Genomic DNA, 25,084 nt, shown 5'->3' with positions numbered 1-25,084 from the left:
TCTTCTCAAGGTGCCAAGATGATACTTTATTTTATTAAACAAATGTATATATGTGAGAAGACTAATTGTATATGGACGATTTCTATCACCATAATGATGCGCCATCCAAGATGTTGCTCCTCGCCTCCCATAATAGTGTATACACATATCATGTCAAGAGCGCCATCGCATCAATAACAGGTTTGCGGCTAACAGCTTGCAACAATAAATCCATCAAAGAGATCTTCTGAAACTGTCGCTGACATCAAGATAAAATAGAGACAGAAGACAAATGCCACCAGGTAGGTTAACACCGAGAGAAAGAGGTCCGCATGGCTGCACACAAACAGGGGAGTATGAAATAGGTCTTCATCAAGCTGGCATGACCTAAAAATAGAAGGAAATAATCCTGATCCCAAAGATACCAGTTATAGCGCCAGAACAGTGGAACTCGAAACGCCACCAGCGAAGATTAGCTGGACCTAGCGGTACTCGACAATTCGTCGTATAAATGTTCGTTCGCCGTCAGAGTCGACCTCACGCATAACTTGCACCATTTCACTCCGTTTCTGTATTGATGGTCGATGCTCTGTATCCGCATCATGGGTTTGAGCGGACGGTGTCTGTTCAGCCGATTCTGCCAACGGACTGACTGAAGAGACTGTGACGCTGGATGCATTCTGCTCCGAAGTTTTTGCTCCATCAACTTCTGCGTGCTCATCTGTGGTGTACAGCAGGGGCTCTGGGCCTGATTTAGAGCTTCTCGATCCTCCATCAGTCCCCAGTCCATTAGCTGGTTCTTTTGCACAGGCACGGTGCTCCTCCCTCGCTCCTCGAGAAAGAGCAGCGACTTCCCCGCTGCTTGGAATATTTGATTCCTGATACATCTGAGATAGCGGTTGGAGTATATCACTAGCTGACGGTAGCGGGACTGAAGCAGGCGTTGATATCTCGGCTGTAGCGGTGCAACCACCAGTCTGACTGTCTTCACTGATTATCTTCCTAGTGGATTCAGGTCGAGTCCTCGATTCGTTGCTCATGTCACCAGAAACTGAATAATGGGGTCTTCGACGTCGTGGCCCTAAGTTCTGCGAAAAGTATGATGAAAGCAGACAAGGGAGCAGCAGGATAGGCAATGCATGATAAAAATGATGGCCAATCTCAGAAAGATAATCGGATTTCAATCGAAGCAGCCCATGTCACGTTGATGGGTTATCCAATGGGAACAGAACACCGACCTGGAGTTGCTGGCATGTGTCTTTCTCAGCCAAGCCACCTCCTTCATCGACTAGGTTAAGACAATGACGAAACTAGCACTCTGTTGTCTCATGATCTCGATAATAATCTACGTGGAAACGGCAGATTCAAACGAGGAATCTACGGAAGCCCTTCGGGGACAACCGATATATATCTGATACGTCGAAGAGGGGCGAAAATGTGATTTCAGGCCACTGTCGGTTCCATGAGGACCTGATAGGAGACCGCTTCAGTTCTACTAATGAAGATGCGCTCGGAGGAACAAAAAGAGCCGAGGCCCCATACAGCATCCTGGATCTCAAAAACTGAGCTTAAAGTCAACTGAGGATGTGGTGGGGATTCCGCCTTTCGCAACATATTGACGAAAAAGGAACATGTCCAGGACAGTTAGGCGGCTACAAGTTGGCCTCAAGAGGGGCTCCAGGTCCACCATAAGATCTGCATAGATCTTGTCAGCATGAACGATTATGCTGCGGCGAGATGATGACGGCCTTCATCCTGCGCACTAGGCACCGAGGAACTGGGACAGTACATGACTTTTCAGCTCTCGATGAACAACGCCACATGCTTTGGCCAATCGATTGAAGATTTTATCTGCAGCCCAACGAAATATCCTGCTGGTAGGTGGATTCTCTGGTTATAGTTAACTTTAACGGTGATGTGAACCAAACCAACGGGCATAACGATCTCTGTATAGTAGTCCGATGAGGCCAACCTGCAGCTCACCGCAGAAGCGCCTGTAAGGGCCATGAAAACACGAACAGACAGCCTAACTGGTATGCCACACAGGCCCCTACATTGACTAACTTAGTTCTGCGTGTGTCTACCTATTCGACTGCATCAGAAGATGGGCGAACCTTCCTTCCCATGACCAAAGCACACCGTCCGGTGGGGTCTGTTACTTAAAGCCGCCGAGACACAGGGTCAGATAAGTACCATAGAGCAATCAAGGCGGTCTCGCCTCATGGACGACTCTCAGCTCAGCCCGGAATAGGATACTCATATTCGAAGACCAATAATGGTCGAAGGGCGGATACGGATTTTAGTTGATCATTTTAGTCTCTCTTCGACTCGGGATCTGGAAGCATACGCAGATTTCGGGGCGGCTAACCAATAACTGCCCGTGGCGGTGCTTCGACTCCGCGATGGCGCTTCTTTGTCGGTTCTAGTCGCCGGCGAATAATACTGCGGCCTTGGGATCATTCCGACTTGGCACCATTGCCGAACTCCCCGGCGCCTGGAGCGCTAACCAGCCCCCCGTGTGGCGGGTCCCTGCGCCACAGTAGGTAGGCAGGGCTGATTAGATCGGCTCTGTGTTGGTATCAGAGAGAAAGAAACAGAGAGAGAATGTGTGTGCGCGCGTCCCACCAAGGGGACAAGTGGAGAGAATCGACCTGCAAGTGGACATAACAGTCCTGAGTACACACTACTATGGAGGACGTTACCCTTCTACCTACTTCCATAGTGCTCTTCAGTAGTATCCGCAATCAAATGCTGAGCACGGGCGAAAACTCGCCCCCAAACCCAGGCCACATGTTCTGTACGTACTGCAGTAGCTCTGCAGTAGTTCACATACTCATCGAAAGCAAAAAAATTACTCAGCGTGGCACTACTTTCCAACAGCGCCAGATTCGCTTCACATGCATGAAATAGCCGAAATCGACGATCTTGAGAAAAAAGAAAAACGAAGATATCAGATTTTTTCTTAAGCCCATCAAGATGGAAAGGTGGCAAGAAGGAAAGAACAAATGGACAAATGGAAAGAATCAGATGACTACCTACCTGAGGTCGATTGAATTTGCCCGACGGGGAAAAGTCGGGATTTGCTGTGATTATTACAACTACGGAATATATAATGGTAGTAACTACCTATACAACTGGCCTCTTTAAAACTGGGCTTGGAAATAATGATATTCTTGTTTATTGCCCTTAATACAAATACAGACACAAGTCTTTTACCTCATATGTTTTATTTGTTCATTGTATGACTATGTGTGCATCGCATATGCTGGACTCCACTGCATCATTATATGTTGTGCGGAATCTCCATCATGACAGGAGAAGACTTAAATATCACTAGTCACTAAAGTGGTTTAAATTCATCTCCTTAAGCTGCATATGCGAGATTCAACCTGTAGATCGTGCCTACGTGGCTTAGAGAAACACACAACCTCCAAACACGAATTATCAAAAAATAGATTCTTTTTATCATCCAGAGCATTGGACATGAGACCAGGTACGACTTCCATTGCGAAAAAGATACTCCTCTCCTTCCCCGCCTAATTTAAAACAGAACACGTTTGCAGAAAGAACTCATGAGAGTGGAACGCCAAGATGGTATGTGTGAAGAACATGAAGATAATGGCAATTATTCGACTTCGCCACCAAGACACACCAATGCTGCACTAAGTTCGTTGACGATCTTCTCCTCCAAACGATCCTCCGCACCAGATGCTGTTGCATTAAGTGGCTTTTGCCTCGCTAGCTCGAGCTCCTTCTCGCTGGTGGCGACGATTCGAGCCCGGAGAGTCTGCCTGCGTCCTAGCAGTTCCTCAATGTCCTCCTTGACGCGTCCCTTGTCCCACTTGAGCTCTTGAATGGTCTGGATATCTATCCCGGCGCTAGGCCCAGCCTCGCGGAATCTCTCGAGGATAAAGGAGATCAGAGCTAGGGAGTACGCCTCGGATGCCATGCTCAAGCAGATTCGACCCGCTGGCTGAGTTGTCGACACGCCCGCGTGGCTGCTTGTGAAGCTTTCAGATGCTCTGTTGAGCTGACCTCCAAATTGGTTAAGAAACGCTGCCACCTCGGGTGCGGCGCGCATCACATGGTAGAGCAGATTGATGCATAGCGGAAGGATGCCGCCACTCCAGATAGAGTGCAGCCTGGGAATCGGGTCAAAGGGTCCGCATCCCTTCGACTGCTGCAGGACATTGGTCAGTCGGCACGTAGTGAGCTTCATCAGGACAGCCTCCACTGCGAGATGTTCAGCTAGCATTGGGACGGTTGACAGCTCAAGTAGGAATAAGATACTGAGCTCTCCGTAGATCGGGTCGCCTTCGATGGCGATTTGATCTGACCATGAAAACAAGGTGAGGGCATATCGGGCAGTATCATTGTCTTCGATATGGAATGCGATCTGTCCGTATAAGCGATCCGCATATTTCACTTGCAGACATGTTTGCAGGATTGCCGTCAGTATAGCGAAATCTCGAGGATGGCACTTCTGTGGATCGTCATGCAAGTACGTGGTTAGAGTGCGGAATCCTTGTGCCACAACGACCTTAACCACTTCGAGTACTATTGACGTATCCGACGAGAACTTGGGTTTCTTGCCGACAACTTCAGGTTCTGTCCGAGAAGGCCCGTCCAGATGGAACTGGAGGGATAAAAAGAGGACATTCAGAAGCGAGCGGTAATACTCGGTATCATCGTTGGCGAGGGCATTCTCATACGTTCCACCACGGGCGCGCATAGCTTCCCAGACGACACTGAGCAACCCGAAGACTTCAGCACCCTTTGACTGAATTTGAACAAGTCGTTGAAGCAAAGCCTGGGCAAAGTCAACTCGAGTCTGCTGCAGTCGGTCAAAGACTGCTTCCTGTGGTATGCTTCCGGTATTCGCGACGAGACAGTTTTTGACAACCAATGCCATTGATTTCTGAACTTCTTTGTCGGGGCAAAAATCCGCGCAATGCTCGATAGCGAAGAATTTCCAACTATGAAGGAGGCTCTGGGACAGGTTAGATATGCAACAGATATTGGAAGGGTGTACATACCACTTGTGCTTCCACTAGTGACAAGTTCAGGTTGGCACGTTCGAACTCTTCAGCAAAACCTTGGTTTCTCGAGCCTATCCAAGCGAAATCATACGAAAGAAGCTTTTCACCTAGGTTCATGTCATAATAGTAGTCCCGTCCAAGTAAGCGTGGCTCCAATGACGTTCTCTTGAAATCAAGCAGCTTACAGCCGGCGTACTTCATTTCAAAATTCTTCCTGAGGTTAGCATGTAGCGAGGCATTGTAACCGGACACTTCGACAGCATTGTTGGCGAACCAGGTGATTAATGGGATGAGAGTCTTGAAGAATGTCATGTCTCTAGCCTCCTTTGCAGAGTGTAGATAAACAGTGCAGAGATCAGCCGTCACGGCGGCAATCCTTGTTGCAAATATCTGCTCATGTGGAGGCAGACTTCCTAGCTTCAATTTCGCGACATATTGGATGATGCCGTTGAAGAAGTTAGGATGTTTCTTCAGCTCCGGCGTTGCCCAAGGCCAATGCTCCTGAGATCGTGAAACAAACTCCAACATGGACAACGCGATTTGCGGATCGACTTGTTCGATCTTTGACAGGGTATCGAGTGCTATCTGAAAGAAGGGAGTCGCTCTCATAGCAGGCGCCTTGCCCTTTCCATCTTTTTGCTTCAGTGACTCCCGAGGTGAAGATCCGGTAAGCAAGTAGACTGCAAGCCACTGCTGGCGCTTACTGACAAACGTCGATAGCAGCTGCCATATTGCTATGAATAGGGAACTGTCATTCAGAGGCTGATCAAACTGCGCTAGCATGTCAAGGAAGAGGCAAGTCGACTCAGCCCCAAGATGGCCCAGTAAGGAGGGCGGCTCATTGTCTGGGTCGGAAGCTGCCCTAGAAACGAGAAGGTCGAGAAGCGAGATTACTAGGAGACGATAGCTATCGTGGAGGCCATATAGCTTGACGAGAACAGGCGCTGCCTTGAACAGCTGTTCCTCTAACAGAGAGGCAGGCGATCCAATGAGTTGTGCGGCTTGTACCAGCTTGATAGAGAGCTTTAGTGTCGACTTCAGCTGCCTCTCTATAACAGTCAATGGACGGAGATATATAGTGGACGTAGGCGTGTTGAGGCCGTCAAGAATTATTCGGAGAACGGGGTTGAAGGGAAGCTCTTCTTTCGAACTTGGTCGAAGGACATCAAGTACATACGGCGCCGATGTAGAAAATACATTGGTAATCTTTGATTCCAGCTTCATGCTATCACCCGCGCCATAAGCGTAGTAAAGGATCTTTTCAAAGGTGTTTGCGAGAAGGGTGTTGACTTCCAGTCGGTCTTCAGGGTTATTAAACCTCCAGTTTGCGTTGCTATTGTAGACGTCGATCATGGTCCGGACAAAAGTCAACAATACGTCGCTCATCGTGTGGGCGGGCACGCCTGCACTCCAATCCATTGCATCTTTCAATCGTGACGAGCCGCGGTGCGATGCTCTTCTAATTGCAGAACGTGAAGCCGAATCCTCGACAATAGCGTCTAGAAGACGGACACAATTGAGCAGGAATGGATATTCACCAGAGGTCACTTCCACCGCCGAAATGACGGCAGTCATGACGCCCCCTTTCCCGTCAGAACCGAGAAAGCTGCTCCGTGACAGGAACGGCCACACCCGGCTAGGCAGAATGGGAACGAGGGCGCGGAGGAACTGTAGACATGCAATCGTGGATTCCAATGGTCCCTGAGAACCTGGTTTGAAGCTGATATTTTGTAGGTCTTGTTCGAGGATGTCGAGGATCACAGATATGATATCTCCTTGGCGGGCGAGACCATCACTTGCCATTTCCAAAATTCTCTTTGCGCTCGAACTCTCAGCACCTTGCGCGGGTCGGGCTCCAGCGGATGATATAAGATCTGCCAGTAGCCCAATGGCTTCCGCGATCGAGTCTTCAGACTGACCTGGAAAGCCACCATTCTCCGCCCGCTCCTCAAGCCAGCTGCCAATGAAGCTCAGACAGGAGTACTGATGTTGCCACATGATGACTGGAGGGCCAGCTTCTGACACCACCTGCCCTGTCGTAGAGGTAGGTACTTGAGACGACGAGGTTACAATCAAGGCATTTTCTGGATTGTGAACCAACCTTTGCTTCCGCTGTGCAGGTTCGATCATAGGAAGTGGTTCGACCAGAGATACGAAGTTCGCATTCTCGTCCTCCCGAATTGTTTCATAACCTTGGAAATCCTGGGGGACGACCTGGGTGAAAGTGTCCATGGTCTCCAATTCGCTGAGAATAGCGGGTAGACCATCATTCACCACCAACTCTTTGCTAGTTAGAGCGCGGCAGAGCTTCAAGAAAGGCACGGTTTCATAGGGAAACCGAGACTGCGCCACCCTGAATATCCTGTCCATGAGCACAGGGTCCTCATAGAAGACAGATCTGGGCTCGCTAACATGACTCTGAACACTATTAGATATCCACGGAGGGTTCGTAGGGCTGCCTGTGAGGATAGCCAGGACAGACTCCACTATCTCCGGCATGTAGTCAAGAAATTCGGTGCTGACGCGGACGAGGTCCAATAGAGCCTCACGTATCCACTGATCAACGAGGCCATCGTCTACAGCTGACACTGAACTAACCTTCGTGGCTAATGCAATGATCGCATCAAAGACACGCCCCCTATCAATTGCACCTGCTGTAAGTATTGTTACAGCCTCGTCTCCGTACCTTGGGCTTCGAGCACAATCCAATAAGTCCTCGTACAACGATTGCTCTGATCCACGGCCAGGAGATGCAGCGGGGGTATTGGATTGGAATGAATCCACTGCACTGTGGAATTGTTCGAGTTCTCGTCGTTCCCTTGTTGCAAGTGCTATTTCTCGCATGGTGTACATGATCAAACCCCAAGCGAACACGGCCGGGCTCGCAGTCATCAGTCCCGCACTTGCAGAATTGAGGAACGTCTCATTGATTTCGGAGATGTGCTCTCGTGAGAGGAAATATGCCGACTCGCCTGATAGGCCAGCCTGGGATTGGGCATGGTCGATGATGAATGGTATTGAGACTGAAAGCTTGAGGAAAGCGAGGGTCGTCAAGGAGACAAAGGCTTGGAGGGGCAGTAATACAGAGATCGGTTCTTCGCATGGCTGATAGAATTGTTAGAAACAGATCTGAACCACAAAGCATGAAGGCAGACAGTACTCACCACTCTGACGGACTCTAGAAATTCGTAGTCTACCATAAGGCGAAGCCATGATAGTAAGAGATCAGCGGTTGGAATAGTATTGGACGACTGAAGTTGAAGAAATAGGATCTGCGTTATATGAACGATCTCATCAATGAGCATTGTCCGCCATGCATCTTCACAATCTTGGTCAGATTCAGCGGCCCCTAACCAGCCTCCCTCGCCCTCGAAGTCAGAAAGTCGAGACCGGATAGCAGTGACGCATTCGCCAAGGAAACGGTTCCTATCTGTATCCCCTGATTTGTCTTTGAAAATTGAGAGTCCCAGCTCGCGGAGGTTGGTGTCCTTCGCGGTGTCTTTCGCACTGCCTTCTTTCGCCGCCGCTATCGGTTGGTTTGGCCGACGGCCATGGAGAGACAAAGCTAACAATTTCCGAGAAACCCTCAATATATGATTCTTTTCTGAGAGGTAGAGAAGTCGCAATCGCTGGCGTCTACTCTCCTCTGAAGCAAAACTCGACCTTCCGTCATCCCTGCCAGCGGTCCGTTTGACAATCTGGACCATGGGCAGACCAGCCAACGACGCACGGAAACCATCGACGCCTGCCGCATCCTGTAAGCTTGTCGATTCCTCCTCCGAAAACCCAGCCAGCAGCCTTGTAGCCGGTCGACTCTGCCATTCGAGGATGGTAATCCGTAGCGCTGTGACCTCATCGATCTTAGCTTTCTGGCTCAACCATAGCGCATCCGCTTTGATCTCAGCGAGATCATATGGTGCCTGTGGCGATGTGCTGACATGGATCGCGGCGGTCTTTGACTCGAATTCGGCTTTGGATTTTGCGGAGGGGGGAGCAAAGGGATTCAGACTTTGGGAGAGACAACGAATGCTCTCTGGATGCGACAGAAACTGATACAGGCCAACGGCATTTCCTGAGCCCGTTTCAGAATCGCATAAATGCAGATAAGCCCTTTTCCATGATCTGGATTCTGTTAGCCTTCCTTCTTAGAGTCTCCAGGCGTCGACGTACAGAAGTTGCGCGTCCCCAGAGAAACATTTGTCTAGGGACGGAAAGTAGGCTTCCGGAGCCGGAGCCATTGGCAGCACCACTATATCATTATACGAGGGATCGACCCCGTAGAGAGTGTGCGACGAGCGCGAGGAGGCAGTTGGAGAGCTTGGGAGCTGGAGCTGGAGCTGAAGCTGGATCTTGCAGCCCTGAGCTTGGAGGTCAACAATGAATTCCTATCCGGGTTTAGTCGCACTCGGACTCAATGAAATTTTGGTGTTTGGCTCTTTTGACAAGAGAGCCCGTTTCGGCAAGCTACCCGAACATCAAGACGGACGGCGAAAGTGAAGCCATCTGACTCACGTTATGATTATTATTGCTTCTCCTCTGAAGTGAAGGCATTTATAGCCAACTGTCCCTTGCCTTCCTTTTCCCCCAACCCAGTCGGTCCTCCTCTCCGGTGCCTGCAGCTCTACTGCGACAATTGGAACACCGCGACCATGCCCGACTCCGGTCTAATCGACTATTCACCCCGCCATCCCACCAAGGCCGCAGAGCTGGACAATGCGTCCAACCTCATTTTGATCGACAACTACGACTCCTTCACCTGGAATGTATATCAGTATCTGGTCCTAGAAGGCGCGAAAGTCACAGTGTTCCGCAATGATCAGATCACCCTTGAGGAATTGATTGCGAAGAAGCCGACTCAGTTGGTGATTAGCCCTGGTCCCGGACATCCTGAGAAAGATGCTGGGATCAGCAATGCCGCTATACAACATTTTGCGGGGAAGATCCCCGTGTTCGGTGTCTGCATGGGCCAGCAGTGTATCATCCAGTCTTTCGGAGGCAAGGTCGATGTTACGGGCGAAATTCTCCATGGCAAGACATCCGTTCTCAAGCACGATGGTAAGGGCGTCTACGCGGATCTTCCTCCCTCCATAGCAGTGACACGATACCACTCCCTTGCCGGTACCCATTCGACAGTTCCGGATTGCTTGCTTGTTTCCTCCTGGATTGAGCTCGACGAGACTGGCAAGAAGGGGGTCATACAAGGAATCAGACACAAAGAATTCGTCGTGGAAGGCGTGCAGTTCCACCCGGAGAGCATTCTGACCGAACATGGCCGAGCAATGTTTAGAAATTTCCTTAAGATGCGTGGAGGCACCTGGGAAGAGAACCAACGCCTGACTGGTCAGCCAGTCCCAGCCAGCTCTGCGCCCATCAGTGGTTCTACGAAGTCCGACAAGAAGACGTCTATACTGGAAAAGATATATGCCCATCGTAGGGCCTCTGTGGCTGCTCAGAAAGAGATTCCATCTCAGCGCCCTGAGGATCTTCAGGCCTCTTATGACCTTGGTATCTCGCCTCCACAGATCTCTTTCCCGGCCCGTCTTCGGCAGTCACCATTCGGTTTATCCTTGATGGCTGAAATAAAGAGAGCCTCCCCTTCCAAAGGCATTATCGCAGCATCTACCTGCGCCCCAGCTCAAGCGAGGAAATATGCCATGGCGGGCGCTAGTGTCATCTCTGTTCTCACAGAGCCTGAATGGTTTAAGGGAAGCATTGATGATCTCCGTGCTGTTCGACAGAGTTTGGAAGGCATCCCGAACCGACCTGCGGTGCTCCGGAAGGAATTCGTATTCGACGAATATCAGATCCTGGAGGCCCGACTGGCTGGCGCTGATACCGTACTTCTGATCGTCAAGATGTTGAGTGTTGAGCTCCTCACCAGATTGTACCATTACTCGCGGAGCCTGGGTATGGAACCGCTTGTCGAGGTCAACACGCCGGAGGAAATGAAGATCGCAGTAGACCTTGGAGCGGAGGTGATTGGGGTCAACAACAGAGATTTGACCAGTTTCGAAGTTGATTTGGGCACTACGAGCAGATTGATGGATCAAGTTCCCGAAGCCACCATTGTTTGTGCTCTCAGCGGGATCTCGGGCCCGAAGGATGTGGAGGCTTACAAGAAAGATGGTGTGAAAGCCATTCTTGTCGGTGAGGCTCTCATGCGAGCAAAGGACACTGCAGCCTTTGTTTCTGAGCTTCTTGGTGGAAGCGCCGAGAAGCTCTCAAGCACCACAGAACTCTCTCCGCTCGTAAAGGTGTGCGGTACAAGGTCTCCTGACGCTGCTCGCGCGGCGATCGAAGCAGGTGCCGATTTGATCGGTATCATTTTGGTGCATGGTCGCAAGAGACTTGTATCCGACGAGGTTGCTGTTCAGATCTCGGAGGTTGTGAAGTCAACGCCACGCCCTTCGGGGAATACCATACAACAAGTACAAACTGCATCTGTTGATTACTTCGAGTATGCATCGAGCTCTCTACGCCATCCAAAACGTGCTTTGCTCGTGGGTGTCTTCGCGAACCAGCCCCTGTCTTATATCTTAGCCCAACAGCAGAAGTTGGGTCTTGATGTTGTGCAACTCCACGGGTCTGAGCCCGTGGAGTGGGCAAACCTGATACCTGTGCCAGTAATCAGGAAATTTGATCTCGGTGAACCTGGGCTATCTCGCAGAGCTTATCATACGCTTCCGCTACTGGATTCTGGCGCCGGGGGAACGGGAGAGTTGCTTGATCTCTCTGGTGTGCAAAAGACCTTGGAGGGGGATGATGGTCTACGAGTCATCCTAGCTGGCGGACTCAACGCCGAAAACGTTGCTGAAATCGTTAAGAAATTAGGCGAATCGGCAAAGAAGGTGGTTGGCGTTGATGTTAGCAGCGGGGTGGAAACGGCAGGCTCCCAAGATCTAGATAAGATCCGTGCCTTTGTCAAAGCAGCAAAGAGTATCCAGCGATGATTGATCATGTAATTTCATGATTATGTGTATTATGCTTCTGAATGGGGCGACACTTCTATCTGTCGTCCCCCTATTGGGAACAATGAGAATGAAACCCCACTGAGTTATCTACATAATTAGCCCCAGATCTTTTAGGTTGCAAGCTTTCTTCCTCGCCTCGCAGTATCAACATATCCTTTTGTGTTCTTCTCTCAGGGCTGCTTTAAAAGTAACCGATCCTGGACTTAGACTTCTCCTGGATCTATAAGTTCCCCCAATCCAAGATCTTAAAACAGTCTCATCCTCACTAGCATGAACATCTCACTCTGCTCACCTCCGATACTCAGACTTTCTCAGTTTCTCAATAACTGCACTACTCCACTGCAATATCTCTGATGTTCAACCCTCACTTACCCTTTCAGTTCTTCGTATCTCTACCTCAACATCAACTCCATTACATCAACCCAAACGCCCGAACACCACTCTAAACCACACATACAAAACACGCAACCTCACTTAAATCCAAAATGGGAAAGTCGTTCCAAAAAGTCAACGCCTGCTGTGCAGGCAACTTCGGAGAAAACAGCGAGAAGATACCCCAGTGGCTGCGTGCAAACGGTGGCACGTATTCGAAAGAGATGAATCCAGACATTACTCATTTAATCACTACTGAATCTGCATTTAAGCGGAACGTTGAACCTGGTATGTTTATCACTGTTTTTCCCATTTTCCGAAGGCATATATATATATGTATTCAGGACTGTTAAGTTAACGTATCCCAACAGTTCAAGCTGCGAAACGGATGAAGCATGTGAAGATCGTCTCGTACGATTGGCTAGAGGACTCATTGATGTCCAAGACCCGTAGACCGAAGCGCGAGGGTCCTTATCTCTGGGAGAAGTTACTGGGTAGAAAGACGAAGAAGAAAGCTACGAAGGCTGATAAGAAGGGAAAGTCTACGAAGAGGCGTAATGGCAGTGCAGGTATGTATACTACTGGCTAGCTGGGGTTTCGATCTATTAACCATGATATAACTATAGCAAAGTCACTCGAGAAAACCCGGAAGGGATCTCGTGCAGTTATTGATGATATGGCAAGAGGTATGTGTTTATAGTTGTACATGCAGATGCAATATTAGTACGCTAACAGTAATGGTATCACATCACCAGCGGGCTATCATTTGTGCGCAGACAAGGAAACTGGTGTTACATACTGTGCGACGCTTGTCCGACCAACGTCTGTGACTGGTCGTAATGAAAAATATCAACTCAAAGTAGGTTTCCCGATTTTTTTTTGTTCTGTTATCAAAAGACCTCAATTGATGATCATGGTCCTTATTTCATCCTCATATGATCTTCGAGGCCCCGATACTCGCCCAGCACCATTATCTCATTGTCCCCATCGAGAGACCATATGCTAAACAGCTCCAGCTTTATGAATCAAATGCAGAACCACACGTATACGCGACCTATGTCAAATACAGTCGTGTCGGCAAATCAGGCACGGAGCTTGTGGCTCCGCGAGGAAGCAGTTTCGATGTAGCTATGACAGCGTACAAAAAGTTCTTTAAGATAAAGACCGGGAAAAGTTGGGATGAGAGGTTCGATGGTAAACTACCTGAGGCTAAGAAGGATCATGAAGGAAATGTTCTTCCGCCTGACGAGGGGTGGTTCCGTCATGAGTTGCCTAAGGGTCTCCTTGCGAGCTTGCTCATGCAGACAGAGATCGCTGTTGCTGCGTCAAGTGCGCCGTGTTCAAAGGGGGAGGATGACCAGTCTGAGGATCGAACGGAAGAACCAAGTCCTGCTTTGCCAGTAAACATCCCTGAAGACCCAAAGGAAGAGTACGACAATATAGCTCTTTCGGATGATAGCAACCAGGGCGATGTTGACGAGGAGGGCTCTTGCCCTGAGGAGGAGATGGAGTCCATCACTGAGGCGGGCGAAGAATGAGGTTGCAGTATCGACGATTGTGGCGTTCATCGGGTGATTGGGGTCCTGCTCGCACTTGGACAAGGGGATCTGGGGGTCTAAACCGCTTAGTTCAGAAGGTTCTCATCATAATGTTATTGCTTCGTTTAGATTCGGATCACATAACCGGGAATCAAAAATCGCCAGTCTATATTAATCTCTCGTATCTGAGTTTTCTAAATGCTCTTGATCCGAACCGTCGGCTTTTCGATATATTACAGCAGCCTCATATTGTTTTTGCATGCGCCGTCATCATTCAATAAGGCCAACCACGACCCTGATTCTGGTTCCATTTATTAAATCATAAACTACCTAGGTCGATCCCCAGGAAAAGGATATAGTGAAAATAGACTCGCCCACCGTGATGAATGTGTACATATTCTCTCTTTTGAACTTTATCCGAACACCATGTACGCCGAACTTTTTGCCCCCCAGATGCTGAAAGGTATAAGATGTTGTCCCATTTTCCTTGCTCTCCGTCTTGAACCCTCGTTCATAGATAATCCTTCTTTCGGCTGGTCCTCGTGTACTGAGTGAGAGCCCATTCAACATCACCAGTTGAGCCCTTCTCCAATGTACCTCCACGGATCTCGAATAATCTCATCGTCATACGCGGCCCAACTTCAGCCAGTTCGACGTCACGATAGCTGGTCTTTACAAAGACATGGTGTCGCACCTCAATGCTGTCCTCTTTGTTCACGAAAGTAACCACCCTGTTTCCAAGCTTGCCACCACCTTCTCGTGGAGGAAATAGATGTTTCAAGATCTGGACAACGCGCTTTCCTAGTTTCGTCTTGAACCCTTCAAAGATCAGATGCGGGTAACTCTCCGACACTGTTCCACGCGCCGCATTGGGAATGTCCGCGCGCAAAACAACATTGTGAAGTGAAAAACTGGCAGTTGGTCCGTGAGGGAGATGCGACACTGTCATGGCTGTTGGTGTACCACGATGTTCGTGCAAGAGGACCATATCTGTCAAGGCTGCGGCATTGGCACTGGAGACCATGTCCGGTAGAATCAGGTTACCACGATTGAGTCGAATGGAAGTCGGAAGAAGCAAGCGGATCTCCTTTGCGAAGGTGCTGAGTCGTGCTGAAGGCGATCGAGAGGTGGTGACTAGAGGTCGAGGGTCGATGACGCCGGAGGTGAGTGCGTATTCATCGTCTATGTCCAGAAGATCTGCATCCTTTTCCTTGGTAGAATCCAGAGACTCATCATATTTGAAATCCTCCCGAAGCTTCTTATCATTGGCGATTGACGAATTTAGCGGTTTTCCTGATGCCAGGGAAGCTTTAAGTTGCGCTCTCTTTTCCGCAATGGAGGCATCGCGGAGTAGCAAAGCTCTACGGTAGATATAGTCGCGGCGTTCGCGAGCTTGACGGCGCTAAAATCATGTTAGCCATTATCTTATTTGTAGAAACGTATAAAATGATGAGTTTATCCTTACCAACATGTTGACGGTAGCTGAGAGCGCTGTTCTGAATCTATACACAGGTTGACCGGAGGCGGGCAACTTTTTTTTCTGATAAGCACTGCGTCTTTGGCGCCAAGAGGTCTCCGTTGTGGCATTTTCGCCGCTCCGGAGCCAGAACGGCAGAATGCAGCCACCACTAACTTTGCGGAGACCGTCGAGACCCTTTCTCGTCGAAACATCCCAACTGCTTAATATCTTCACACTCTTTTGTCAGTGGTGACGGCGGAGATTTCCGACAAAGGTCGAGGTCAGCTAGCTGTTCTACTCCTGCAGCAGGAAGTTTGCAGGGCGAGATACAGATTGAGCTGTGGTCGAGCTTAGCTTCTTATTTCTGATCCCCGCTTCCGCACACTGGCGTTCTTTTGCTTGACGAAACGTCGTCTTTCTCAAAGTAAACGGATTCCTAGCAACTGCTAGTGCTTTTCATTCTTTTCCGTCCTGGAAATTGTCGATTCTTGCTGGTTCGGTTTCACTGGTCGTACGTGAATGCTCCAGTGGAGTATATCATTTGCGTCACGTTTTGCGATTGCTACAGCAGACAACTCTGCCATTCAGTTCTAAAGTCTCGTTGGCCCCTAGGGGCGGAGCCTTACAATAATGGAGGCTTTTACTCACATGGGAAACCATCTCGTTTCTGATTCTGGACCTACGATTAATGCTGGCGACGATATGTCTACGATCGACTATGACGAGAATACCCTGAATATGACAGGCGCGCCTCGCCGGAGAAGACACGATGATGAGGATGATGGATCAGACGGATATGATGATGATGACGACTTGGAAAGCATGGCAAGCGTGCCTGCTGGAGGGGAAAAGAAGAGCAAGGCCAAGGCTGAAGAAGAGAAGGAGCTTCCTCCTCACGCTTGCGCGTAAGTTTTGACATTCTTAGTTCAGACAGCTGGTGGCAACAGATTCGCTGACACCGATTATCTAGGTATTGCGGAATACACAACTCAAGCAGCGTCGTCAAGTGCCTTTCTTGCAGTAAATGGTTCTGCAGCGCGCGTGGAAACACCTCTTCATCGCATATCGTTAACCACCTAGTGCGCGCACGCCACAAGGAGGTGCAACTGCACCCTGATTCATCTCTTGGTGACACTATCCTCGAATGCTACAACTGCGGGACGAAGAATGTCTTTCTCTTGGGTTTCATTCCGGCCAAGTCGGATACAGTCGTCGTCCTATTGTGCCGACAGCCGTGCGCTGCAATGCCTTCGTCGAAAGATATGAACTGGGATACCTCACGCTGGCAACCCCTTATCGAGGATCGCTCGTTTCTTCCGTGGCTTGTTGCTGCCCCTTCTGATCAGGAGCAACTACGAGCTCGACACCTGAGTCCCCAGATGATCGCGAAGTTGGAAGAAATGTGGAAGGATAATTCTTCTGCTACGGTGGCAGACCTTGAAAAACAAACTGGTGTGGATGATGAGCCAGCACCAGTGTTACTACGCTATGATGACGCTTTTCAATATCAGAATGTCTTTGGTCCTCTTGTCAAGATCGAGGCGGACTATGATCGCAAGCTGAAGGAATCGCAGTCACAAGACGGTTTGGTTGTCCGATGGGATCTTGGACTCAACAACAAGCATCTTGCTAGCTTTGTTCTTCCAAAGCTTGAGCTTGGCGACGTTAAGTTGGCTGTTGGTGACGAGATGCGACTCAAGTACACTGGCGATCTACGTCCCAAGTGGGAGGGAGTCGGATATGTTATCAAAATACCCAACAATCAGTCGGATGAAGTCACCATTGAGTTGCGTTCTAAAGGGGATCACAAGTCAGTGCCTACCGAATGTACCCACAACTTCACCGCGGACTATGTGTGGAAGGCGACATCTTTCGACCGAATGCAACTAGCTATGAAGACGTTCGCAGTCGACGAGATGAGTGTTTCCGGTTATATCTTCCATCGCCTGCTTGGACATGAGGTCGCGGCCGCTCCAATGAAGACGCAGATGCCTAAGAAATTCAGCGTTCCTGGCCTTCCAGAGCTCAACGGTAGTCAGATCAATGCGGTTAAGAGCGTTCTGCAGAAACCCCTGAGTCTTATTCAGGGTCCACCTGGAACAGGAAAGACGGTCACGTCGGCTACGATCATTTATCATCTCGCAAAGATAAACGGTGGCCAGGTCCTTGTCTGCGCTCCTTCGAACGTTGCTGTCGACCAGCTCTGTGAGCGTATCCATAGGACTGGCCTTAAGACCGTACGTGTGACTGCGAAATCTCGTGAGGATGTAGAGTCTCCAGTTGGATTCCTCTCGCTACACGAGCAAGTCCGGATGAATGACAGCAACATTGAACTCGTGAAACTTAACCAGCTGAAGGCGGAGTTAGGAGAGCTGTCCAGTCAAGATGAGAAGAAATTCAAGCAGCTTACGCGCGCTGCTGAACGAGAAATCCTCACAAACGCAGACGTCATCTGCTGTACCTGCGTTGGTGCAGGTGACCCGCGTCTTGCTAAATTCAAATTCAGGACGGTCCTGATTGATGAGTCGACTCAGTCTGCAGAGCCTGAGTGTATGATTCCGCTTGTTTTAGGCTGCAAGCAAGTTGTCCTCGTTGGAGACCATCAGCAGCTGGGCCCTGTGATTATGAACAAGAAGGCTGCCAAGGCTGGACTCAATCAATCGCTGTTCGAGCGCCTTGTCATTCTGGGCTGCTCCCCGATCCGCTTGAACGTGCAGTACCGTATGCATCCTTGTCTGTCTGAATTTCCGTCAAACATGTTCTATGAAGGCTCTCTCCAGAACGGCGTCTCTATGGCCCAGCGTCTCCGCCGCGATGTCGACTTCCCTTGGCCTGTCGTCGATAATCCGATGATGTTCTGGTCCAACCTTGGAAATGAGGAGATCTCTGCGTCCGGAACTTCTTATCTCAACCGTACGGAGGCCGCGAATGTTGAGAAGATCGTTACCCGATTTTTCAAGGCAGGCGTGCAGCCAAAGGATATCGGCATCATTACACCTTACGAAGGCCAGCGAAGCTATGTTGTCAGTTCTATGCAAGCGACGGGAACATTCAAGAAGGAACATTACAAGGAGATCGAAGTAGCATCCGTGGACGCTTTTCAGGGACGAGAGAAAGATTTCATTGTCCTTTCTTGTGTTCGTTCCAACGACCACCAGGGCATCGGTTTCCTCAGTGACCCGCGTCGTCTCAACGTCGCTTTGACAAGAGCCAAGTATGGTCTTGTCATCCTAGGAAATCCCAAAGTTTTGTCCAAGCATCCCTTGTGGAACTACCTACTGCTCCACTTCAAGGAACGACACTGTCTTGTTGAGGGACCTTTGTCCAACCTTCAGGAGTCCCTTGTCCAATTCAGTCGCCCTAAGCAGGCATACAGGGGCCCGCAGCGTTTCCAAATGGCATATAACCACGCTTCCAGCATGGCCAGTGGAATGATCAATGGAAGGAATGGTCACCGTAATGAGTATCACGATTCTGGATCTGTGGTCGGTTACATCCCTGATGATGTCTCTTCTGTTCACTCCTCCGCGCTTGGTGGCGTCGGTCTGCCTTCGGGTTATCCTCCCATGTTCCAGAACTTCGCTGAGGCGTGGCCATCACTTCCTGGAGCTCGGCGCCCCAACGGTGCCAGGGTTAAAGGTGCGCCAAGTATCGCAGGAGAATCTGTCGCTGCCACGGAGTCGGACGTGACTGGAAGTATCATTGATGGGAAGCAAGGAGGTGTCAGCCTTGCCGGTCTCAGTATCAACGACATGAACAAGCAGACTAGTTTAAGCCAGTCCGATAGACTGAAGCGCTACGTCGAATCTGGAGGGCGCGAGCCTTACAAGACGGGGGTCAACGATAATGGAAGCATTTTCGGCGGCAGTACCGCCAGCATTCGCGTTACTCGTGGCGTCCCAGGCCACATTCATGACGACGATGATGCCCGCAGTGTGTCGACGGCTTTCGCCAGTCAGGTCGGGGGAAACTATGATTGAGGTTGACGACTTCTCTTCTCTGTTTCTATCAATAGCATGGTGAAACTGCTTGAGGTGATCATCAACCACTCAGCTGCATTTTCGGGGATCTGTTCTGGCCGGTCGAGTCATTTGACGTCCTCGAGTCAGGATCTCAGTGATAGCTCCGCACTGGTGCGCAAGACTGCTTGCAACTCTTCAATAGTGGGAGTGTAAGTCAGTAATTTCGGCTGAAGGAAAAGGGAAGTGCCTAAACATGCCATAGCAAACTCCTTTGAGCAGCAGTGGCTATCAGATATGTGGCAAGGCTTATGCTGTTGAAAGAGTTATGGAAACGATATCACTTAGAAGACTCAAATTCCTTTAACCAGGTGGACGAGCCACAAAGCACTTGGTCGCTTCTCGACGACACTCAATACCATTTGAACGCGATCAGCAACAGTCCGTCTATTGGGGGAAGCGGAACAGCCTGAAGCTAAATGACCGCCGCTAGATCAAAAACAAGTCGAAGTTGGGGCAAGCGAGACATGTCCGGAGGACGCAATCTGCGAATTTTTATTACCGTGCAGGCATTTCCTTTCCCAACTGACTGTGTTCTGTGCTTGCACATTGCTTCTTTCTCTCATCAGGCATGGCACGTTGTGGTGTCGACACTGATCATTATGTATTTCAGATGGCTTGAGGGTTTTCGTGATCGTGAGCCAGTTGTATTTCTGGATGTGACAGGGAGGTACGAAGTCTGTAGATGCTGAGACAGTTGTTCAGCGTATACGTGGGTAGAGCTTATCGACTGTCCCCTGGTCAACTTTAGTTGCGTGCTTTCAAATATAAACACCCTTCCGTTCGTTACTAGCAGTTCGAAAGACAGATCCAAAACGATATCCTCGTTCCTAGACTTTGGCAAAGCTCTCCAGTAACCTTTCCGTCGGGAACTGATTGATTAGATCATTGCCCTCATGCAATTAGTTAGTTAGCTAGGGCTCTGTGTGGCTGTGTCACCCCGATCATTGGCCTGAAGAATCCTCCTTCATACGTTACAATAATCCTCATGCGCGGTATACGCGCTCAGTGTGGCTTGGACGCTAGGAAGAAGCTTGGGTTGCATCGTTGGCTGAGCACCGCCCGTCAATGGACTATTAAAAATTGGATGTCTCAGCAAATTTATCAGCTATCTAGGCAGACATACAATCTAACCCCGCATTGGCTGAGAGCAGCATCAAGAAGTATAGAAATATTGATGATAGACTACCCTGTCACACTCCGACGTTCTGCCTTTCCAGCTTGGACGAAAACAGCTTACCGCGCACTGTGATTACTCCGTCGGGCTATCCAGGATCCATGGCTAAGAGAATATCAAAAGCAATCGATACTTCTGTATCGCAAACTCACCAGCACGAAACTCTCGAAGACAATAACAGTATTGCTCATCAGGAGCCACCCCCGTACTCCAGTCCTGTAGCCGCGCGGCCCAGTCCCAGTGGCAACCAGCAGCGATCAATCCGCTGCCTGAGCAATATTCCGTCGCTTCCCAATCTTGATTACTCGAAATACCAAATCCCCGAGTGTACTGTATCCAAAGATGGCACAATAACCACGAACTATCGGCCTCTTTGTTCAGATGCGACGGCCCTGGCGCAGTTCATAAGAGAACAGGCAGCTCTACCTCCATTACCATACATTCGCATCGTGGGCATTCCTCCAGGGACAAGCCAGCCTGATTTCGATGTCAGGATTAACATGTTAAGGTACTTCCTACCCACGAGGTCGTCGACAGGGTGGAACTATCTGAAATTGGTGGAGGATGGCCAATTGGCTTTCCGTGGGAAGAATACGCAGACGACAACACCAAATACGAAGAATGGGATCGAGGATTGGGCAAAGAGGTTCTGTGCAGAGAAATCATCGCTGAAAACGTATGGATCTGCTCCCCTTCCCTTCTCTTAAAAAATATGGGATACATTTGTATCTTCACATACTAAGCTCATGTGTGGAGACATATACTGACATGTCGGAACAGATTCACACTGGAACGTCATATTACAAACTGGGATACCAGTTATATAGAAGGCCAAATCCGCAGTCTCGTTGCTGCGACAGGCTACACCAACCATGTTCTTGTGACCTTCCCAGTCCGGTACTCTAAGATCACGGTCCAACCTCGGGGGGAGGGCTTCATTGCCACGCTTTTCTCCCCGATTCTCGAGAAGAAACGTTATGAAGTTGCGCGTGCGGTTTGGCCATACGCGACGCTTCCACCGGGCATCGATGCTGAAGACACAGGCCGTTCATGTGCCGTGCAGACAGAAGAGACGTGGTGGCGCGAGTGGAAAGATGTGTTGAACCTGGCGATTGTTACGAGAAGGAATGGATGGGTTTCGTTAGATGATATGTTGGAATTTCAGATGAGACCGACGGAGCCTCAAATACCGAAAAATCCTTGGGGATATCAATAAGTACCTAGTTGGCGTTAGAAGGACTTGCATCTTGACCTCGTTGGTAATATATATTTCACCTTTGATTCTCACAAGCCTTCTACGTTTGTCACTTTCAATGCTGCAAATTCCACCACATTTGGCCATTTGCCTTCATGGTGATAGCGATGTCTATTTTGATGTATCTAAATATCTGTAGCGCTTCACGAGTAAAACATGATGCAGTTTGGGACTGGCGACTCCTTCAGGACAGCACGTGTCTGGCAGGGCGGGCGAAAGGCCGAAAGGCCGAACGACCGAGCGAACGACCTTCAATCGAGATGGCCACAACCAATTTTCTCTCTGTTTGAGGCGAATGACCCCTTTATCTCAATCTTGTGAAACTAGGGCGCGAGTAACCTTTACATTTCGATTTTATCTTGAACAAATGCAGTGCCTGTTTTGGGGAATCGCCTATGGAGCACCAGACACAGCAGCCCGAGCATGGATCGCCGCTTGTGAGACGGTACAACGTGGAACGATCATGTATCCGATGCCACGAACGAAAGGTTCGATGCAGTAAGACGGTTCCATGCTCTGCATGCCTCCGAGCTAAGCTTTCATGTCATTATCCGGGTCCAGAGCGAACAAAGCGTCGCTCACGGAGGCATGCCACTGCAGACCCCAACTTGACGCCTCGGTTAGAGAGACTAGAACGACTGATAGCCAAAATCCCCAAGCAAAGTTCTCAGAGTACAGACTACGACCATGATATCATCTCTGGGTCAAAATCTGTGTCCGGACCTTCCTCCAGGCCTAGGCTGGATGCATCCCCAAAAGCGAGTCCCCAGGAGGGGCTTTTACTGAAAGACGGTGCTTCCACTCGGTATATAAATGAGATGTTATTTTCAAGTGTCTTGGAAAAAGTTAGTAGACATGATCAAGGGAAACACACATTTCGGGAACACCACAGACTGAATCATGTCTCACAGGAAAGCGAACTCCAGTCGGCCATCGACACACCTAGTGGTACTACTCCCGAGAGCAGATCGACCATAATGGGATTCGATGGCTTGATTTCAAACCCACTGCAGTCGGCACATGATGTCTCGTCTTTCTTACCCTCTCGTCGGCAAGCAATGCTGTTATGGCAGTCTTACCGGAATAATGTCGACCCTCTCATAAAGGTTCTTCACATCCCAACGCTAGAACCAGTCATCTTTGCTGCCATAAATGATATCAAACATGCCCCTCCAGACGTAACTGCACTTTTATTCTCTATCTACTTTGCAGCTGTGACGAGCCTAGGTTCCCCTGAGACACACATCATTGTCGGCCATGATCGACAATCAGCGCTCCAAACATACCAGAGGGGTCTGGAAGTATCCCTGCACATGGCATCATTCCTGGATTTACCTACGATAAGATCTCTACAAGCGATGTCTATATACCAGGTAAATACATATTTGCAATACCCGCCATTTTAGGATATAGCTCATTGATACTATTATCAGACGTGTCGCCGAAACATTAGTGGTGGTCGCTCTGGCTGGACTCTGAACGGGCTTCTAATCAGGGCAGCACAATCAATCGGCCTTCATCGCGATGGAGAGCATTTCAAGCTATCTCCGTTTGAATGTGAAATGCGCCGTCGGCTATGGTGGCAGATCATCAGTACTGACGCTCGAGTTGCAGAAGACCATGGGATCTTGACCGGAGGGCTTGACAGCTTCTCTGATACGAAACTCCCAGCCAACGTGGATGATAGTGACTTATATCCAGACATGGAAACTGCACCAGTATCAAAAGCAAAGTGGACGGAGATGACGAAGTTTCTCGTAACAGCTGAGATGAACAAAGCCATTGGGCAGATCTCTAGACTGTCTGCAGTGGGGCTCAATAACAGTGACAGAGCGACCAGCCTGGAACAGATTCTGGATGAGGTGAAAACAAGCATAGAAAGCAAATATCTGCAGTACTGCGACCCAAACATCCCTATACAGAGATCGGCGATACTATTAGCCCGTGTGCAGATTGGAAAAGTCGAAGTCTTCATCCGCCGGCAAAAACTGAAAGGCCTCAGCTGGGACGACTCTGCGGCTCAAGCTGCTTGTGAACAAACGCTTTCATTGGCATGCGATACCGCGGTAGTTGGTCTAGAAATGAAGACAGATGAGCTCTTGAGTAACTTCTTTTGGCTCTTCTCAAGTTTCCCGCAGTATCATATGCTTACCTATATCCTGTGGCACCTTTGTGTTCGGCCAGAAGCCCCTGGAACCGAGAGGGCATGGGATGTAGTGAATAAGTCATTTGACTCAACTGAGGCTCCAGACTGGCCAAACCATGGCCGGAAATGGAACGTACTTCGCAAGCTCAGGGAGAAAGCACTTGATGTCCATCGTTCTCTACCAGCCAAGGGCGCGCATGAAGGTTTAACACATCCAGACGCTCCTAACCTACACTGTGAAAATACCGGCGAAGGTACCTTCAATATAGCTTTTGGAGATGGGACTCTCTGGGACCTAGACTCCTGCTTTCCAAATTGTGCGGTATTCAATTCTGTGTCTGATATTGATGGTTGGAACCTGTGAAGTATGAGCAGACTTTGACATCCAGGACATCCTTGGGCCATTGGTTTGCATCCGGCGCAGTCTCTGACCAGTGCGGCCGCTAATCCGGGACTGCTCTTCCAACGTGGTTGGCACTTTTCGACGAACTTTCAGGGTCAATTGCTGGTCCACTCCATATTACATTCGTTGGCTCTTCATCTCCTTAGAAAACAGGCTAGACTGGATGACTGACCTGCGCCGTCCAATACAGCGAGATACTAGTGCTTGTCGACCATTACGAAGACCACACACTTTAGTTACATCTGTTTTCCTGCTAGCGCAGTAACCATTGCGATTGCTATTTTCCATATCAAATAGTGGAGAAAAACAGTATGATCGTCAGCTTCATCGACCCTGCAGATTATGCAGATCCCCCATGACGATCAACAGCTAGAATCGCGGAACCCGCTCTAGAATTGTCAGCAGTAAACTAGCTTAGTCTGTGTTCAGAAAATGATGCTGACTGGGGGTTCCTTGCTTTTATGGGAATCTATTATTGTGAACAGCTTTTTGGCTAAAAGAAAAGTTCTGTGAGAACTTTTGGCTGTGGGATCACGCCTTAAAACAGGTCCACAATATGCGTTCGGACGTCTCACTTGTGCACTCACAATTCACAAATTTAAACGTAAAATATGCCTTCTTATGGAGGAGGTAGACAATGCCGTTTCAGTCGCCGGCTGGTCCCTGTCTCAAACTACATGACGAGACCCCTTTTCCAATTCTTCTGCCACATGAGGATACCTGCTG

General features: G+C 49.4%; 7 protein-coding genes across 7 annotated transcripts; 4 read left to right on the top strand and 3 right to left on the bottom strand.

Moving 5' to 3' along the window:
* Positions 1 to 319: 319 nt before the first annotated feature.
* Positions 320 to 1,181, bottom strand: C8Q69DRAFT_266220 (hypothetical protein). Its single transcript, XM_028626744.1, has one exon. The coding sequence runs from the start codon at positions 1,017 to 1,019 to the stop codon at positions 462 to 464; it is 558 nt and encodes a 185-aa protein (XP_028485409.1). The 5' UTR covers positions 1,020 to 1,181; the 3' UTR covers positions 320 to 461.
* A 2,380-nt stretch (positions 1,182 to 3,561) lies between these two features.
* On the bottom strand, positions 3,562 to 9,374 carry C8Q69DRAFT_266236 (nucleoporin subcomplex protein binding to Pom34-domain-containing protein). The gene is made up of 4 exons (XM_028626745.1): positions 9,189 to 9,374; positions 8,183 to 9,140; positions 5,016 to 8,123; positions 3,562 to 4,969 (listed from the first exon to the last, which is right to left on the bottom strand). The coding sequence occupies exons 1-4, from the start codon at positions 9,254 to 9,256 to the stop codon at positions 3,605 to 3,607; spliced, it is 5,499 nt and encodes a 1,832-aa protein (XP_028485408.1). The 5' UTR covers positions 9,257 to 9,374; the 3' UTR covers positions 3,562 to 3,604.
* Positions 9,375 to 9,480: 106 nt separating this feature from the next.
* On the top strand, positions 9,481 to 12,282 carry C8Q69DRAFT_467368 (putative anthranilate synthase multifunctional protein TrpC). Its single transcript, XM_028630622.1, has one exon. The coding sequence runs from the start codon at positions 9,668 to 9,670 to the stop codon at positions 11,966 to 11,968; it is 2,301 nt and encodes a 766-aa protein (XP_028485407.1). The 5' UTR covers positions 9,481 to 9,667; the 3' UTR covers positions 11,969 to 12,282.
* C8Q69DRAFT_266215 (hypothetical protein) lies at positions 12,222 to 14,155 on the top strand. The gene is made up of 5 exons (XM_028626743.1): positions 12,222 to 12,649; positions 12,733 to 12,930; positions 12,988 to 13,047; positions 13,117 to 13,220; positions 13,378 to 14,155. The coding sequence occupies exons 1-5, from the start codon at positions 12,475 to 12,477 to the stop codon at positions 13,897 to 13,899; spliced, it is 1,059 nt and encodes a 352-aa protein (XP_028485406.1). The 5' UTR covers positions 12,222 to 12,474; the 3' UTR covers positions 13,900 to 14,155.
* A 255-nt stretch (positions 14,156 to 14,410) lies between these two features.
* C8Q69DRAFT_507089 (U3 small nucleolar ribonucleo protein component) lies at positions 14,411 to 15,370 on the bottom strand (the record flags this gene model as incomplete). Its single annotated transcript, XM_028632855.1, has 2 exons — positions 14,411 to 15,301; positions 15,365 to 15,370. The coding sequence occupies 2 exons, from the start codon at positions 15,368 to 15,370 to the stop codon at positions 14,411 to 14,413; spliced, it is 897 nt and encodes a 298-aa protein (XP_028485405.1).
* Positions 15,371 to 20,482: 5,112 nt separating this feature from the next.
* Positions 20,483 to 22,078, top strand: C8Q69DRAFT_527878 (hypothetical protein). The gene is made up of 2 exons (XM_028633662.1): positions 20,483 to 21,230; positions 21,335 to 22,078. The coding sequence occupies exons 1-2, from the start codon at positions 20,656 to 20,658 to the stop codon at positions 21,768 to 21,770; spliced, it is 1,011 nt and encodes a 336-aa protein (XP_028485404.1). The 5' UTR covers positions 20,483 to 20,655; the 3' UTR covers positions 21,771 to 22,078.
* Positions 22,079 to 22,204: 126 nt separating this feature from the next.
* Positions 22,205 to 24,319, top strand: C8Q69DRAFT_402092 (putative C6 transcription factor; the record flags this gene model as incomplete). Its single annotated transcript, XM_028627952.1, has 3 exons — positions 22,205 to 22,654; positions 22,721 to 23,182; positions 23,243 to 24,319. 3 exons carry the CDS (start codon positions 22,205 to 22,207, stop codon positions 24,317 to 24,319), a joined length of 1,989 nt encoding a protein of 662 aa, XP_028485403.1.
* Between the last annotated feature and the right edge of the window lie 765 nt (positions 24,320 to 25,084).

Source organism: Paecilomyces variotii (genome assembly GCF_004022145.1).
Source record: "Paecilomyces variotii strain CBS 101075 chromosome Unknown C8Q69scaffold_5, whole genome shotgun sequence".
Lineage (NCBI taxonomy): Eukaryota > Fungi > Ascomycota > Eurotiomycetes > Eurotiales > Thermoascaceae > Paecilomyces > Paecilomyces variotii.
Note: the sequence above shows the minus strand (reverse complement) of the source record. Positions and strands in the feature narration are given on the sequence as shown.